Genomic DNA, 18,140 nt, shown 5'->3' with positions numbered 1-18,140 from the left:
AGAGGGACTCCTAGTGGATAGCAAGCTGGCGACACACACCGATTAATTCTAATGGGATAGTAAGCAGAGGGCCCGAGGAAAACAAACAGGGTTAAGATGACTAGGCTAAATTTAAAATGATAGAGGGTAAGTATACAGACCTTTGGACACGAGCCATCCATCTCTTACACACAGAGCCCAAACGCTCGGCCGACACAGCAAGGGACGACCTAAACGACATGCTTACTGACACGTTAGCGACTCTTCCTTTGGAAATCCAACTCTTAGAAAACACCCAAATCCAATACTTGTTAACTAAATCACACTCATTTTAGGGTGGAAAAATAGAGGCACAAACCATCCTACTGGAGTCAACTCATCCAAGCAGCTATACACAGCTACAAAAATTGAATATATATTTTTTAAACACACAACTGGAATTGGAAGCATAAGAAGACGCTTTACAGTCCACAAAGCCATGGGGCGACTTCACTACACTCGCCACCCATCCCGACAGCTAGCTGCACAGAATCCTCTAAGCAGGAAGGCCCCAGCACAGTAGGGTCAGTCAGCACAAATTGAAAGATAGCAGGCCGAAACACAAGAAGGACTGAACTGAAAAGAAAAAAAATAACATTTTGTATTTCCATACATAATGTTTTTACCCTCTAAAAACAGAGTTCAGTAAGCAGAGGACTGTTGCCTGTAAACCATCACCATGTCACTCCTCAGGCATTGGTTGGGTTGACGATGGAACAGGGAGTAACCTACTAGCGTTCCATAGACATAGAATTCTTAGAATGGACATCCCCCCCATTCCAAGTCAACCTACTATGATGGCAGGTTCCATTCTACAAACTATTTTTCTATGCCATCCCCAGCACAGCAGCAGGGCGAAACAAGCGCATATTGTTCAGATGCTGGAGAGAACACTTCACAGCTACCCTCTACGATAACAATGGGCCTTTAGTGAGTCAGAAGGACGCTTTGTAATCCTCCCACTTAACGCTACGTCTAACTAAACCAGCGGGCATTGTGTCGTGTGACACCATTATCTAGTAACCAGACAGCTTGACGCCATTTTACCGAGTGACTTGCCTTCTGAACCCATACATGTACAGTGCATTAGGAAAGTACTCAGACCCTTCGACATTGTTACGTTACTGCTTTATTCTAAAATGGATAAAACTATTCTCAGCAATCTACACATACCCTCTAATCATACCCCATAATGACAAAGCAAAAACAGGTTTAGACATTTTTGATAATGTATAAAAAATATAATATTAATGACATACATCTTATATACATACAATAACAGTGAAATGTTGACACCTGATTCCAGGGTTTCTTTATTTTTTACAATGTTCTACATTGTAGAATAGTGAAGACATATGGAATCATGTAGTAACCCGACATCAAACCAATGTTTTTATTTTTTATTTAACTAGACAAGTCAGTTAGATTTCCATTGGGATTTAAGTCTGGGCTTTGGCTGGGTCACTCAAAGGGACATCCAGATTCTAATTCTTTAGCCATTCGCAGGTTGCTTTGACTGTATTCTGGGGGTCATTGTTCTGCTGCAATGTAAATCTTCACCCTCATTCTAAGGTCGTTTGTGCTCTGCAGCAGGTTCGCATCAAGGATTTGCCTATATTTGCCTTATGGTATAGTTTCTGCTTTGACATGCACGGTCAACTGTGGGGACCTTTTTATATAGATTTTATTTTACCTTTATTTAACTAGGTAAGTCAGTTAAGAACAAATTCTTATTTTCAATGACGGCCTAGGAACAGTGGGTTAACTGCCTGTTCAGGGGCAGAACGACAGATATACCTTGTCAGCTCGGGGATTTGAACTTGCAACCTTTCTAACCACTAGGCTACCCTGCCGCCCCAGATAGACAGAGATGCGTTTCTGAATCATGTTCAAACTATTGAATTGGCAACAGGTGGACACCAATCAAATTGTATTGACATCAAGGATGATCAAAGGGAAATTGGATGCACCAGAGCACAATTTGGAGTGTCATAGCAGATAGTTGTGAATGCTTATGTCAATTAGATCTGCATTTAATTTCATATATTTGCTAAAAAATTCTAAAAAACCAAGTTTACCCTTTATCATTATGGGGTATTGTGTGTAGATGGATGAGAAGAAGAAAAAAATACATTTGATCCATTTTGAAATCAGGCTAATAAAACCTGAAATAAATCAAGCAGTATGAATACTTGAGGCACTGTAAATGCTAAGTGATTTTTAAAAACATGGGGCTGTCCCCCATTCTGATTGTTTAATAATTCCTTGGAGGAAACTTCGTGATTAGTCACTTGAGGGCGCTCTCCAAGTAAAAGGGGGGGGGGGGGGGGGGGGGGGGGGAAGAGAAGGGGATATTCAAAAAATAATAATTTAAACAAGTCTCCAAAGTATCCAATAAGAAGAAAAAACATGTGCCCTTTTAAGTTGCAATGCGTTTCGCTACATATGTTTTACCCCAATGATTACGACCCAGACCAGGGAAAGACGTGAGGCCTGGCGGCCCTATGATGTGGCAGGTGACCTGTCCCAAAGACACCCGGGAGCAGCTGACGCCTGGGCTCCCGAGGACTCCAAGGCCCAAGTCTGAAATTAGCATACCTGCTGTTGCTCTTCCCATAAAATAACATGATTTACCGGGACCATATGCCCGGCCGTTTGCTGGGGTCTGACCGCAGAAGCATGTCAGTTCCACTGCTGCTTCACCTTTCCTAGTAGCTCCCATTATAGCGAGACTGTCGCGGAGGCAGCACCAGTCACCAATATAAGGCTATATACCCTAGACTACATGTCAACCATCTTCTCAAAAGGTGTCACCTGGCGTCATTGGGTTCTGTATGAATCCTAAATTAAATGGAGCGTTAACACCAACCAGTTTAAGTTGGAATACAAGCCTAAGGCTTTTCCTTGGTTTGGTTGGGATTGTTTGATCACTCGACTCTACCTAAAAAAATCTTTAAAATAAATTACGTTTTAAAATTCATAGGTCCATCCACACCCTGTGATATCATGCAACGTTGCTTCATGTTTTGGTTCAATTCATAGTTGTGGTAAAGGGAGTTTGCATAAATAGCCATGTTAACAAGAGGCTCTCCTTCGTTGGGTTATAACTGATGCTCCCTTCCCTCAGGAGTCACTTGGCAGTAGGAGACGGCTTCGGACTGGTTAGATCACACAAGCAGAGCATGATGCACCACTTCTCACTCCAGCAAGGCACATGACAAGCGACACAGAAATAGCAGCAGTTGGTTTCTGGTGTGTGTGTGTGTGTGTGTGTCTTGCCCCAGCACTACAAGGCTGTAAACCACAACGATTACATTAAACAACGACACACAGGAAGGGCAGCCTGCACCTCGAGTCACTAAAGCAAGGCGCACACATTCGCAACACACACATTCTTCGTCTGAATTCTCGTCTGAATTCCATACAAGGTGCTGCATACTGCTGAAAGGACTGTTGTCCTGGTCTATAATCAGTACATCGGTGCTCCGATGAGGGCCCCATTAAAGACGTTTTCCTCCCAGCATTAACTCCAATTCTGCCTCAATATGGCCTCATTTTCATTGTTGCATTTCCCCTGACGAAGAAAGATGTGTCCCATCAGGCTGTGACTAGAGCCCCATGTTAACAGGCGGTGACTAGAGCCCCATGTTAACAGGCTGTGACTAGAGCCCCATGTTAAACAACAAGCAGCCATGGCCTGATGACAAGACCTACCCCATTAGCTTCTTAACCGGAGTGTCCCTGGTGACCGTGGTTATGGAATGAAATTAAAGAATCAATGGAATGAAATGAATAAGTGAGTGTCCCTGGATGACTGTGATTAAGGCCGGAGGAGGGGATGCCAATTAAGAGTTGCGTCAGGGTGTGAATGGGTGCAAAGGTGTCACTAAAGTCCCTGGTTCAAAACCAAGCTGCATCACATTAGGAACATTCCTGGGAGTCCCATAGGGCGGCACACAATTGACCCAGCATCGTCCGTTGTAAATAAGAATATTCTTAACAGACTTGCCTAGTTAAATAAACGTCTCACACACACACCAAAAAGTTATTGTTGCCATTTACGCATGTCCCCATTACCAGTAAAACATAATCAAAACCCATTTCTTTCACTTACTGTGCTGTTTCATTGTTCAGTCGTTTCATTCTTAACCAGGATTTCTATGGAACGGCGTTTGGGTCTTTGCGTGTCAAAAAAAGATGTCAGATAACACTTTGATGCGCCAAATGAGCTTGTTGACCAATCAGGACCTGAATATGACTACACGTCACAAATCATTTAACACATGTTTTTTAAAGTAATTATTACACCGCCACTCGTATTTCATATGTTACAACGATTCATCAATACGTATGCTATAATGCTGGTAAAGTTGTCTCACGCACCTACAGTGCTGGTCATTAAAAAAAAGCTGGCTAGCTCATAGTTGCACACAATGTTCTTCCTCAAAAAACATAGCAAAACAATATAAAATCGGTTTCAGTAGCTATAGTTAGCTAGCTAACTATATAGCTAGGTGTCATCTAAAATACCCCGAATTTATAAGACCGTTCTTATTTAATTAATGGTGGTCGGACCCATCTATGTAAAGCTAGCCACAATAGCGGACTTGCGGTCAGCGTTCAAAATAAAAAAGTATGGCATAACACTATGTATTAATGTTTGCATCACTGTCAATGACATACTTTTATTTTGACGGCTAACCACAAAGTCCACTATTTTGGCTAGCTTCACAACCCGGTCCGGTCGAGCCTCAATAGCTAGCTGGCTGCTTATAACGTTAGCTTTGGGCAACAAGGTTAGCTGGCTAGCTATTTATATTCATTAACTGAAGTTCAATTTCAAAAGGCAAACAATAATAATTACAAGGATTCCTCAAATCATTGCTAAGAATAATGAAAATGACTGCAGTTTCTACTGGACATTGCTTCAGGCTGGTTGTATTGGTGCTAGCTAGGTACCAATCTAAAGCTAGCTACCCCAGAAGTAGAAAATTATGCTTAATTACCAACGCGGTAGCGTAAACTCATCGTTCGTGGCCAGTGTTTGCTGACTTTTTTTGTACAGCTTTGACAGTGCTACTATCTTTGACACACAAAGACACCAAATGTTGCTCCATAGTATGCATGTTGTGAAGCTAATAGCAGTGACTATTACTGTGTGTGCAAGATTTTGTGTGACTTCATTACGTCCTGTACCCACGTGATATAGGTACGCACGGTAGCTTTCCCTCACCAACTTCAAACATCTGCTATCCGAGCAGCTAACCGATCACTGCAGCTGTACATAGTCTATTGGTAAATAGCCCACCCATTCTCAAGATTTTATTAGCAAGGCTTAGCTTCCTATATCATAACGTGCCACTTGTGTGCGCGCCATATGGGATGTTCCAACTTCCATACAAACGGGATTTTTTGATTTACTTTGGCACGGGTCAAATCCAAGACACCTTCCTGTCTCAATGTTTTCCATTTCCAAATCTAACACGGACATGTAATGTGAAAGTAGGCTCTATTTCCTGTCCCCGTGCTCTATAGAGTACCAGCTAGGGCCAGGACGACACCAACCATATTTTTCCGGCCAAAATTTTTAAATTAAGCATACAAAACTCAGGAGAGCGGTTTGAAGTCGATGTAGGCCACAGCATATGCAGTTTGACCTAGATCTACACCAACACTGGTTTTGGACCAGAGTAGACAACTTTAATTTTTTACATTTAACCGCGATACGGGGTGCATATCCAACATCACACCAGCAGCAGAACAGGTGACAAGCCAGAATGGAGTCCTCTCAGCCGTCAACATCTGTCTGCACGGCTCCCTTTCTCCCTCTTGAACACACACACTATGAGAACAGCTGGCCACCACCGCCAGCCCCAGGACTCCATGTCAAGGGGCCACACTTTGACAAGATCAACAGACAGCCAGCTCAATTTTTTTTTGTCACATGCTTTGTAAACAGGTGTAGACTAAGAGTAAAATGCTTACGTACAGGCCCTTCCCAACAATGAAGAGAGAAAGAAAATAAAAGTAATAAATACAATGAGTGAAGATAATGTGGCAACATACAGTACCAATCAAAAGTAGCTACCTACACATTTAAGGGTTTCTTTATTTTTACATTGTAGAGTAAGTGAAGACATCAAAACTATAAAATATCAAAGAATCATATAGTAACCAATTGTTAAACAAATCAAAACACATTTTATTGTTCAGAGTAGCCACCCTTTGCCTTGACAGGTTTGCACACACTTGGCATTCTGTCAACCAGCTTCATGAGGTAGTCACCTGGAATTAGAGGTAGACCGATTATGATTTTTCAACGGAGATAGCGATTGGAGAACCAAAAACAGATACTGATTAAATAAAGTTTGGAATAATGACTATTACAACACTGAATGAACACTTAACATAATAAAATACATAAATAAAATCTATTCAGTCTCAAATAAAGAAATATGCTCAATTTGGTTGAAATGCAAAAAAACGTGTTGGAGAAGAAAGTAAAAGCGCAATATGTGCCATGTAAAAAACAAAAGCTAACGTTTAAGTTACTTGCTCAGAACATGAGAACATATGAAAGCTGGTGGTTCAATACTCCCAGTTAAGAGGTTTTAGGTTATAGTTATTATGACGCGGCGACTATTTCTATCTATACCATTTGTATTTCATAGACCTTTGACTATTGGATGTTCTAATAGGCACATTAGTATTGCCGTTCTAATCTCTGGAGTTGAAAGGCTTGAAGTCATAAACAGAGCGGTGATTCAAACATTGCTAAGAGCTGCTGGCAACACAGTAAAGTTTGAATGAATGCTTATGAGCCTGCTGCTGCCTACCACCGCTCAGTCAGACTGCTCTATCAAATCATACACTTACCTATAATAAATTCAGAAATGCAAGCCTTTGGCCATTAATATGGTCAAATCCGGAAACCATCTCGAAAACAAAACGTTTCTTCTTTCAGTGAAATACAGAACCGTTCTGTATTTTAACCAAACGGGTGGCAACCCTAAGTCTAAATATTGCTGTTACATTGCACAACCTTCAATGTTGTCATAATTATGTAAAATTCTGGCAAATTAGTTCGCAACGAGCCAGGCAGCCCAAACTGCTGCATATACCCCGACTCCGTGTGCAATGAACGCAAGAGAAGTGACACAATTTCCTTAAATAATATTGCCTGCTAACATGAATTTCTTTTAACTAAATATGCAGGTTTAAAAATATATACTTTGTGTATTGATTTTAAGAAAGGCATTGTTTGTTTATATTTAGGTACACCCGTGCAACGATTGTGCTTTTTTCGTGAATGTGCTTTGGTTAAAACATCAAATCTGGGGTTGGTGGGTTTTCAAGTCTTTGCCTATCCAATATACAGCGTCTATGGGGTCATATTGCTTTTGAAGGCTTCCACTGGATGTCAACAGTCTTTAGAACCTTGTTTGAGGCTTCTACGGTAAAGGAGGAGAGAACAAGAGCTGATTGAGTAAGAGGTCTGGTAGAATGCCATGAGCTCAGTCTCGCGCGAACCCGTGAGAGTTAGCTGCGTTCCTTTTCCTTTCTAAAGACAAAGGAACTGTCCAGGTGAAACACTATAAAATATATGTTAAAAAAACCTCCTAAAGATTGATTCTATACATCGTTTGACATGTTTCTACGAACTGTAATGGATTTTTTTTTGTCTGGCCTGCGCTTCGTGAATTTGGATTTGTGAACTAAACGCGATCAAAAAGGAGGTATTTGGACATAAATGGACTTTATCGAACAAAACAAACATTTATTGTGGAACTGGGATTCCTGGGAGTACCTTCTGATGAAGATCAAAGATAAGTGAATCTTTATAATGCTATTTCTGACTTCTGTTGTCTCCACAACATGGCAGGTATCTGTGTGGCTTGTTTTGGTCTCTGAGCACTGTACCCAGATTTTTTGCATGGTGTGCTTTTTCTCCATAAAGCTTTTTTTTTTTTTAAATCTGACACAGCGGTTGCATTAAGGAGAAGTTCAATGTTTATGAGTATTTCTGTAAATTGATGTGGCTCTCTGCAAAATCACACGATGTTTTGGAAGCAAAACATTACTGAACGTAACACGCCAATGTAAACAGATTTTTGGATATAAATATTAACTTTATCAAACAAAACACACATGTATTGTGTAACATGAAGTCTATGAGTGTTATCTGATGGAGATCAAAGGTTAGTGATTCATTTTATCGCTATTTTTGCTTTTTGTGACTCCTCTCTTTGGCTTGAAAAAAGGCTGTGTTTTGCTGTGACTAGGTGCTGACCTAACATAAATCGCATGGTACGCTTTCGTCGTAAAGCCTTTTTGAAATCAGACACTGGTGGGATTAACAACAGGTTTCTTTAAAATGGTGTAAAATACTTGTATGTTTAAGGAATTTTAATTATGAAATTTCTGTAGTTTGAATTTGGCGCCCTGCACTTTCACTGGCTGTTAACGGGATCTCAGCCGTAAGAAGTTAACCTAGTAATATTAATCACCTGTGAATTTTTTTGTAAGATAAGTTTAATGCTAGCTAGCAACTTACCTTGGCTCCTTGCTACACACGTAACAGGTGGTCAGCCTCGTGGAATGCAATGTAAATCGGCATCCAAAAATGCTAATTACCGGTTTGTTATGACAACTTGAAAACGCCCCTAATTGTATCGGCCATGCCGATTAATCGGTCAACCTCTACCTGCAATGCACGTCTATTAACAGGTGCGCCTTGTTAAAAAGTTCATTTGTGGATTTCTTTCCTTTGTAATGCGTTTGAGCCAATCAGTTGTGCTCTGACAAGGTAGGGGTGGTATACAGAAGATGGCCCTATTTGGTAAAATACCAAGTCCATATTATGGCAAGAACAACTCAAGTAAGCAAAGAGAAACGACAGTCCATCATGAAGGTCAGTCCATTCGGAAAATGTCAAGAACTTTGAAAGTTTCTTCAAGTGCAGTCGCAAAAAACATCGAGCGCTATGATGAAACTGGCTGTCATGAGGACTGCCACAGGAAAGGAAGACCCAGAGTTACATCTGCTGCAGAGGACACGTTCATTAGAGTTAACTGGCTCTCATGAGGACCACCACAGGACAGGACGGTCATTGCTCTTTGCTTATTTGAGCTGTTCTTGCCATAAAATTCACTTGGCCTTTTTCCAAATAGGGCTCACTTCTGTATACCACCCCTACTTTTTACAACATAACTGATTGGCTCAAAGGCATTAAAGAAAGAAAGGACATTAAACAAATTCATTTAAATGGATTAAATGCCAAGAGTGTGCAGAGCTGTCAAGGCAAAGGGTGGGTGGCTACTTTGAAGAATCTCATATTTTGTTCCAACACATTTTTTGGTTACTACATGATTCCATGTGTTTTTTCATTTTTTATGTCTTCACTATTATTCCAGAATGTAGGAAATAGTAAATAAAGAAAAATCCTTGAATTAGGTGTCCAAACTTGACTGGTGCTGTACGCAGGGTACCAGTACCGAGTAGGTGTGCAGGGGTATGAGGTAATTGACTAAAAAGGCAACAGGACAGATAAACAAGTGACAAGTCAGAACAGTTAGTTCAAAAAAAGGGTAAATGCAGATAGATAACCAAACTACACCCGGCAAAAATATAAATGAAACACGTAAAGTGTTGGGACCATGTTTCATGAACTGAAATCAAATATACATTTTTCATACACACAAAAAGCTTATTTCTCTCAAACCTGCCCAGGTGTGAAATCCATAGATTATGGCTCAATTAATTTCAAATTGGCTGATTTCCTTTGAAATTGTTCAGTTTATATTTGTGTTGCCATGTTCAGGTTGTTGGTTCCAGACTTGTTTAATAGGTACTGCTTGCCGTGTGGTAACAGAGAGAGAACAGTCTGACTTTGTTGGCTGGAACCTGGCAGAAAACAAATCTTTGTTTGACCACTCTACAGGTAGAAATTTTACCATGTGTATTTTTCCATTATTAGGACACAGACTATGTTTTAAAGAAATCAACTATATGTAGGCTACTGGGCTTGTCTGACACTAAGCACACTGTGACAGATAACTCAAGAGGGAGCTAGAGATCAAGATAGCCTTGTTAACTCGAAATGACACAACGACAAGGTTCCCGTTTAACAAAGTTTACCATACCCACAAAGTCTACTATACCATATGAACACCCTCAAAGGTCGCCATTACACTCAAGGCCAGGTCCATCAACCAATAGACTTCATGCGCACTCTTCAAATCAAAATCAAATCAAATCGTTTTTACCAATCTGCGTGCCAGTTATGAGCGTCATCCAAATGAAAATGGTACAGATCTAAAAGTAACTTCTATTGCCATCACCAAACATGTAAAGAATTGCCGACATAAAGCCAACAAATAACACTGCAACTGGAAAAAAACTGGATAAAAAAAATAACAATCACATTGGCTACTCATGGCTCATCTGCAAGGAACTTGAAACATTCAATCAACTTCATCCAGCCAGAAGCTTGCACTTGCAACATTATATATATTTTTTACAGTTTCCCCCTAGGCCTATTTTGGGAAGTTTCAGCTGAATCAGCACATTACTTTTTTTCCCCTTCACGCTGAGTGGTTACCGAAAAGGAGAAGGCTGGAATGATTTTTTTCCAAATAGGCTACATTGGGGTTGTATTTTCAATGGATGTAAAAACAGACTTCGTTTACTTGCCATTTCAGGTGAAGAAAACATTTAGTTTGAGAAGCTACACAGCTCATGAGTGGTGGTGAGTCAAGAGAATCAGAAATACTATCAGATCCCCAAATGGGCACATTTATAAGCCAACATTTGCATGCAGGCCAGGTAGCCTAGGCCCACTTCTATGTATAGTCAGGCCAACATCCTTACTCTACATTGACAGGAATGCGCCAAACACAAATTGACAACTCATAAATAGAACAAGTGTAGCCTAGGTTGTGCGCTCTGCAAACAGTGTCCACTAAGACAACGAAAACTGTAAAAAAGACTACAAATATGAATGCATTAACAGATATTCCAGTAAACAAACAAATTGTAGATTCAAAATTATGGGAATTAACGGTAAATGTACTACTGGTGATGCTGTTGTGCCATCCACAATGGATTAGGCCACTGAGAAAGGCGTCAAGTGTTATAAACACTGGCCCAACAAAATCGGTAGAGTGGACTAAATAGAGTCAGCCCTACATCAAATTAAATTTGATTTGTCACATACACATTTAGCAGATGTTATTACGGTGCAGCGAAAAACTTGCATTTCTAGCTCCAACAGTGCAGTAATATCTAGCAATAGACAAATCTAAAGTAAAGGAATTAAGAAATACAAATATTAGGGCCTTCTTCTGACACCGCCTTGGTATAGACATCCTGGATAGCAGGGAGCTTGGTGATGGACTGGGCCTCTGTAGCGCCTTGCGGTCAAATCCCAAGCGGTTGCCATTCCAAGCAGTGAAGCGGTCAATCAAGTTGCTCTCAAAATGGTGCAGCTATAAAAAAAAGTGAGGATCTGAGGGCCCTTGTCAAATATTTTCTGCCTCTGGGAGGAGAAAGAGGCATTATCATATCCTCTTCCCGACGGTCTTGGTGTCTCGATCATAATAGAATCATAGTGATGTGGACAAGAGCCTCGACCCAATCCACCACAGCCCCGTCGATGTGAATGGGGGCATGCTCGGCCCTGCATTTCCTGTAGTTCCCGATCAGCTCATTTTTGTCTTGCTGAAGTTGAGGGAGAGGTTGTCCAGGCAACACACTGCCAGGTATCTGATTCCCTCCCTATAAGCAGTCTCATCATCGTAGGTGATCAGGCCTACCAACGTCGTGTCGTCAGATAACGTAATGTTGGTTGTCGGCCACAGCAACACAGTCGTGAGTGACCAGGGAGCACTGGAGGGGGACTAACCACTCAACCATGAGGGGCGCCCGTGTTGAGGGTTAGCATGGCAGATGCGTTGTTGACTTCCCTCACCACCAAGGGGCAGCACGTCAGGAAGTCCAGGGTCCAGTTGCAGCATTGTCACATAGGTGGTCCTCTTGTCCGGGTGGGAGATGCGCAATAGTCATATAGACAGGTTCCTTTGGCGTTTTTGGTATGGTATAGAATGGAGCTGCAATGAATAGCTGCAGTTTTACGGGTTCCTGGCCAATTCTGCAATTTTTGTGTGTTTATATGTGCCGATAAACTTTAGTGCAATGTGTAATGTTTCCACCATCTTTTCCTATGACTGAAAAAAGGCTTCTGAACATCAGAACAGCGACCACTAACCTGGATGAGGAGTCTACTTCAACGTTTAGGCGGCGCAGGACATACTGCTCACCCCAGACAAGGCCCCAATTCCAGAGACTCTGAAGAGTCTGCTTAAGAGGCCAACGTGCGGGCACCCTGACGAAACTACTACTATTGTATCAACGGGACCCGAAGAAATAGAATTTCCTGTGTTCCTTGGAGTCACGGCTGAACAGGGACAATATACATCTAGCTGTTTCTTATGCATCTTCAAGACCGTATGACAGCGTCAAGAAAGGGGGCAAGGGTGTGACTTTGTTAACAACTGGTGCTCGATCTCTAATATTAATGGGAGGCTCAATGTTCTACTCACCTGAGGTCAATACCTCATGACAAGCTGTAGACCATACTATTAACCAAGAGAGTTTATGTATACTTTTCATAGCAGTCTATTTAAAAATCAGTCAGAGTCCACAACAATGGGATCACAGCACCATCAAATGTAGCTTAGCCCAGATAACACACTGTGTTCCAAATGCCACCCTATTCCTTATATAGTGCACTACGTTTGGACCAGGACCCATAGGGTAAAAAAGTAGTGCACTATATAGGGAAAATGGCACCATTTGGGATGCTTTCCATATCAGTATTCACTGCCAAAGGATCACACTTAAGCCCAGATATTCACCATCTATCTCACTGTCCTTTATCAGAAGCTCAATCAAATCACAGAACACAGATGAGTTGGGTTGAGATTGCATCACCTATGTGTGGGTCCAAAACCAGAAGATGAGATTCCTTTCATTTCTATTGTCCCAGACCACTGCTCTGCTAGGCTTTAGACCCACAATCATGCAAGTGCCAGATAACCATGATGACCTTTTACCTCACTTAATCATCCCTTGTTTAGGTCACCTTTTTTCCTCTGTCTGTGTGTGTATTTCAAATGCATGTAGTTACTAGAGCATACTTGCTGTATGATGCTGACCTAGTGAGTGATTGGCGGGGATGACAGTAACATCCTTCAGAAATCCATCATAAAACAACAGATGTGTGCTGGACAGGTTAGATGTCGAAAGAGTTCCCATGAGGATTATGACAAACCTATTTGTAGTAGATACAAAAACAAAAATGGATTCCCTCTCTCGCTTAATGCGTCCAGTGTTCTCGTCTAGCAGGAAATCACATGCTATTTGTCATTCACCATGTTTTACTGCAAATCCATTTATCGGCCCAATCAATATCGGGCTACGGGGGCTGCTGTAAACATGTTTAAGTATGTAGCTAGCTATGTAGCTAAATAGGTTGTGTTTCATGAACGTTACAGGGCCAAGCCCATTTCTAGAGCTAGCTAGGGGAGGGGGATTTCAGAGTGTGCTCTCCCTCAGCAACGCACAGCCTTGAGCTGTGTACCCTTTATATGGCTGAGAGTTGAAATCCAGTCATGGTAAGCCGAATTAGCCTCCCGGGCATTTCTAAAACAACATGTATGTGTGCTGTTGACTGGCTTCCTTTACTAACAATCTATTTCGGCGGTCACAAGATGTCCATTAAAATTGCTCAATAATGTACCACGTGTGTTCCGCAAGACACCCAACACGAACCTCCATTACGGGAAATCGATTGCTAACGGGGAACTACGGTCGCTACTCGCTACAAAAGAAACGTAGTTAGTTGCCTGCCCCTCGTGAAACATCCGAGTATAAAATGCATTTACTGTCTCGTGAAAAAGAAAGCATAACGTTACATTATAGCGAATTATGCAATACATCGACTTGATATCAAAATCGTTGCAATAGGGTGTATAATTTCGTGTTTGTTTTTGAGCCATTTTCTATCATGGCCTACCTGTTACTGAACAGAAGACTCCGTTGCTGCCTTCTCTGTTCCTCTATTCGTTCAAGCAAGCGGCATGAAGAAAAAAAAAATCAAAAGGGCGGCTGCCGCGTGTGCTGCTTTTTCTCGCGCTCTCACGGTAACGACACCGAAACAAACAAGCAATTATTTCTAACTGACTATGTTAAACACTTTAGAATGACGACTACCTAGTCCGATAATGTCTGGAACATGTTAACTCCGGAAGCACATGTCACTTCACTAGCATTTCCTTAGCCAAGAAGTAAACATTTTTTTTCCAGCTAGCTAGCTAGCTACCCATTTCGCTTGCTATGTTACTCAGACATGTCGGTGAATTGTCTCATAAAATTATCAGTGCGTTGAATGCAACTTGAGGTTATTTTATTATACGCAATTAATGCAACAACAAAAATATATTTTAGATATCGGTTATTAGAATCTAATAAACAGTTACTTACGTTGTATCTTCCGAGCTCATCATCAACCGGCTTTCTACCATCCTATCCGGATGAAAATCCAGACCACTGTATGTCGAAGTCATTTTCACGAGCTACAACCAGAACCCACCACGCTGTAGTCAACAATGAAAGCGAGTGAAATCGCCTCGAGATTCAACTCCTGCGCGACCACAAGACGCAGCGGGACAGGTGCAGGAGGGGGGGGTTATATTCTAGCCTTCTACTCAGAGCAGCAGCATGCGAATACTAATCATCAGTCGTTTGACATTCGTATTCTGCTATCCCCAGCTAATTTCTCCTCCAATCCCCCGTTGAAATAAACTACAGGCGCGCAACTGTGCGGATTCGATTATGTTGAACCGCGGGGCCCCGTTCTGTGGCCCATGACGTGAACGGGCAAAAGCGGCGATGGAGGAGCGCCCTTTCAAATCGAACAATATCAGAAACATACATTTCTTTACCATAAAATATGATATAATTTTCTAACTACTTTTCATTGGGAATCCAGACAAACCGTTTTTATTAAAAGTAATCACTTTTGCATGTGAACACACATAATCCTACACATTACTCCACATGCTTATTTACTTCACTTTTGTTTTAAGGGACTGTGAAATGGGCACCTGGCTCTCACGCCAGGGAGGCAGCCCAGTTCCAATACGAATGCAATCCATTTTCACCCGGTGCAAAACACGCCTACCCGGACCAGGTTAATCGAATCCCCTCACTGTCAAAGCGACTGCAGATAGGGATAGCTAGAGAGGCGTGGCTACTTCCATTCCATGTCAAGTATGTAAAAATACTGTAGGCTAGGCTAGTCCAGTCATCTTGGTTTACACTTTCACAGAATCCACAATGTGTTTGACTATTTTTTTGTCAGTCTATTTAAATTAGGCTACACAAGTGTCTTCACTCACACCAACCAACAATGGCTCTCAATCTGACCTAAATTATGTGTTTGGGAAATATGGCAGGTTGATCCAATGATATGAAGACCCCCACATTCCCTGGCTAGACTAGTACAGACCCAAGACAGATGATAGCAGAAAGCAATTTACATTTTGTAACAGAGGTAAAATATTATCAGATACCTTGACTACAGACACAATACCATTTGTGAAAGAGGTTAGAGAGTATAGGCTATATGGCAAACCCATTCCCTGAGGAGTCCTTAGCCCAAGCACTTCACTATTACCAATCAAGTAGCTATAGGAAATTCTCATTCTATAATCCTCTCGCCAATAATTCTAATGAATTTCTCCGGATTTTAGGTTGAGCCACTCGACTCCAAGTCCAGTCCTTTCCTATTAGTATCTGGGCCAGTATTCAGAGTAGAAGTGCTGATCTAGGATCAGGTCCCCCCTGTCTAAATAATCATATTCATAATGATATGAATGAAAGGCAAAACTGATCAGCACTGCACTTCTACTCTGAGACTCTTTGTGAGTATAGGCCTGGAAGAAAACCAAGTGATTAAGGTCATTAAAATAAAAAAAATCCCAGGCCTCCTGAGTCTTTGGCTACATCCCAAATGGCACCCTATTCCCTACAAAGTAGGGGCCCTGGTCAAAGTAGTGAACTACATAGGGAATAGAGTCTATGGGCCCTGGTCAAAATAAGTGCACGACATAGGGAATAGGGTCTATGGGCCCTGGTCAAAAGTAGTGCACTACATAGGGAATAGAGTCTATGGGCCCTGGTCAAAAGTAGTGCACTACATAGGGAATAGGGTCTATGGGCCCTGGTCAAAAGTAGTGCACTACATAGGGAATAGGGTCTATGGGCCCTGGTCAAAAGTAGTGCACTACATAGGGAATAGAGTGCCATTTAGGATGTACACTTTGCTTCTATAGAGGTCACAGTTCATGTTACCCTTTTGTGATTTTTCTGGTGTTTTCCTGGGGGGGAGGAGCCTGTCTTTCTTTGTTGAACTGGACTTGGCAGGCGAGGTCTTCCTATATGAAACCCACTCCGAGGGGGGCTGAAACCACGGTTGTCAAGTACTGGTTGTACAAGAGCAGAACACAGCAGAGTAGGGGTGTATTCATTAGGCACCCAACGGAAGAAAATGTACTGAATCAGAGAGGGATGGAGGGGCTACCTGAACTTGCCTAATAAAAAACACAAATTTTGGTTTGCTGTTGCAATTTTTTTTGGTATGTTGTGGCCTAATGAATACAACCCGGAGCAGAGAGAGTTTGGTAGCTTCATCAACTGGACAGGAATCGTTCATCATAGCGTTCGCAGCAGCTTCTCATTCACATCCCCCCCTAAAATAATATTGGGAATATCTGATAAGCACTGATAAGGAATATCCCATTTATGAAACCCAAGTTAATTCTGTATCCATAACAATTTTCAAGGCAGACTACACTGCAGTTTGTGTTTATGTTAAGCAAAGTTTAAAAGAGCTTTGCTATGCATCGCATACATACAGTTGAAGTCTAAAGTTTACATACACCTTAGCCAAATACATTTAAACTCAGTACTTATTAATGAAGCCGATGACTGATGTGATAAACTCCTCAATGTTATCTGATGAATCTCTGAACATATTCCAGTCTGTGCTAGCAAAACAGTCCTGTAGCTTAGCATCCACTTCATTGGACCACTTCCCTATTAAACGTGATTTAAAGGTGATCTAGAGTTTTTTCGCCTCTAATTGCACAGGTGACATGCTGGTAAAAAATGAGGTAAAACGGATTTTAGTTTCCCTGCAATAAAATCACTTGCCACTTTGGAGCACCGCCTCTGGATGTGCATTTTCTTGTTTGCTTGTGGCCCTTTACAACTTGTTGAGTGCGGTCTTAGTGTCACCATCGGTTTAAGGTGGTAAATAGACAGCTGTGAAAAATATAGATAACTCTCTTGGTAAACCGTATTGTTTGCAGCTTATCATAAGGTATTCTAACTCAGGTTAGCAAAACCTCGAGACTTCCTTAAAGGGATAGTTTGGGATTTTGGTAATGAGGTCATTTATCTACTTCCCCAGAGTCAGATGAACTCATGGATACCATTTTATGTCTCTGTGTCCAGTATGAAGGAAGTTAGAGGTAGCTTCGCAAGCCAATGCTAAGTAGCGTTAGCGCAATGACTGGAAGTCTATGGGTATCTATATGCAGAAACCCGTAGACTTCCAGTCATCGCGCTAACACTAGTTAGCATTGGCTCGTGAAACTAGCTCTAAATTCCTTCATACTGGACACCGATAATTGTGACTAATAATATTAGATCTCCAAAAATCTCATTAAGAAAAGAAGATTACATTTCAACAGTAGTCTCGTGGAATCCGACGAGTTAGTCTGAATATTGCAAAGGTTAAGAGAGTTGAGCCAGTAACCAAAAGGTCACTGCTTCAAATCCCTGAACCGACTAGGTAAAAAAAATCTGTCAATGTGCCCTTGAGCAAGGCACTGAAACTAATTGGTCCTGTAAATCGTTCTGGATAAGAGCGTCTGCTAAATGACTAAAATGTACTAAATATAGTCAAGTCTGACATGGGAGATCTGCTGGGTAGCCTACAGTAGGCTAAATTGTGGGCATAGTTAGTAGTTAGGAGTTTGAAAACTAACGGATGTGCT

At 41.5% G+C, this 18,140-nt stretch overlaps 1 protein-coding gene across 19 annotated transcripts in view; it reads right to left on the bottom strand.

The window, feature by feature from the left end:
• Positions 1–18,140, bottom strand: part of LOC109866901 (CUGBP Elav-like family member 2) — a 51,624-nt gene that overhangs the window by 31,537 nt on the left and 1,947 nt on the right. For 5 of the 19 annotated variants that reach the window (XM_020455790.2, XM_031801046.1, XM_031801044.1 and 2 more), the window contains exon 1: positions 14,093–14,330. The exons of 8 other annotated variants lie outside the window; for them this stretch is intronic. Coding sequence is in view for 6 of the 11 variants with exons in the window: in XM_020455787.2 (XP_020311376.1) it covers positions 14,560–14,642 (83 nt within the window). In the remaining 5 variants the exon portion in view is untranslated. Of the gene's footprint in view, positions 1–14,092; positions 14,331–14,559; positions 14,954–18,140 lie in introns of those variants that run through there. 6 more of the 19 variants (XM_020455782.2, XM_031801045.1, XM_020455787.2 and 3 more) reach the window with 5 other exon arrangements.

The sequence above is a fragment of the Oncorhynchus kisutch genome, linkage group LG22, assembly GCF_002021735.2.
Source record: "Oncorhynchus kisutch isolate 150728-3 linkage group LG22, Okis_V2, whole genome shotgun sequence".
Lineage (NCBI taxonomy): Eukaryota > Metazoa > Chordata > Actinopteri > Salmoniformes > Salmonidae > Oncorhynchus > Oncorhynchus kisutch.
This window is presented reverse-complemented; position numbering and strand designations above follow the sequence as displayed.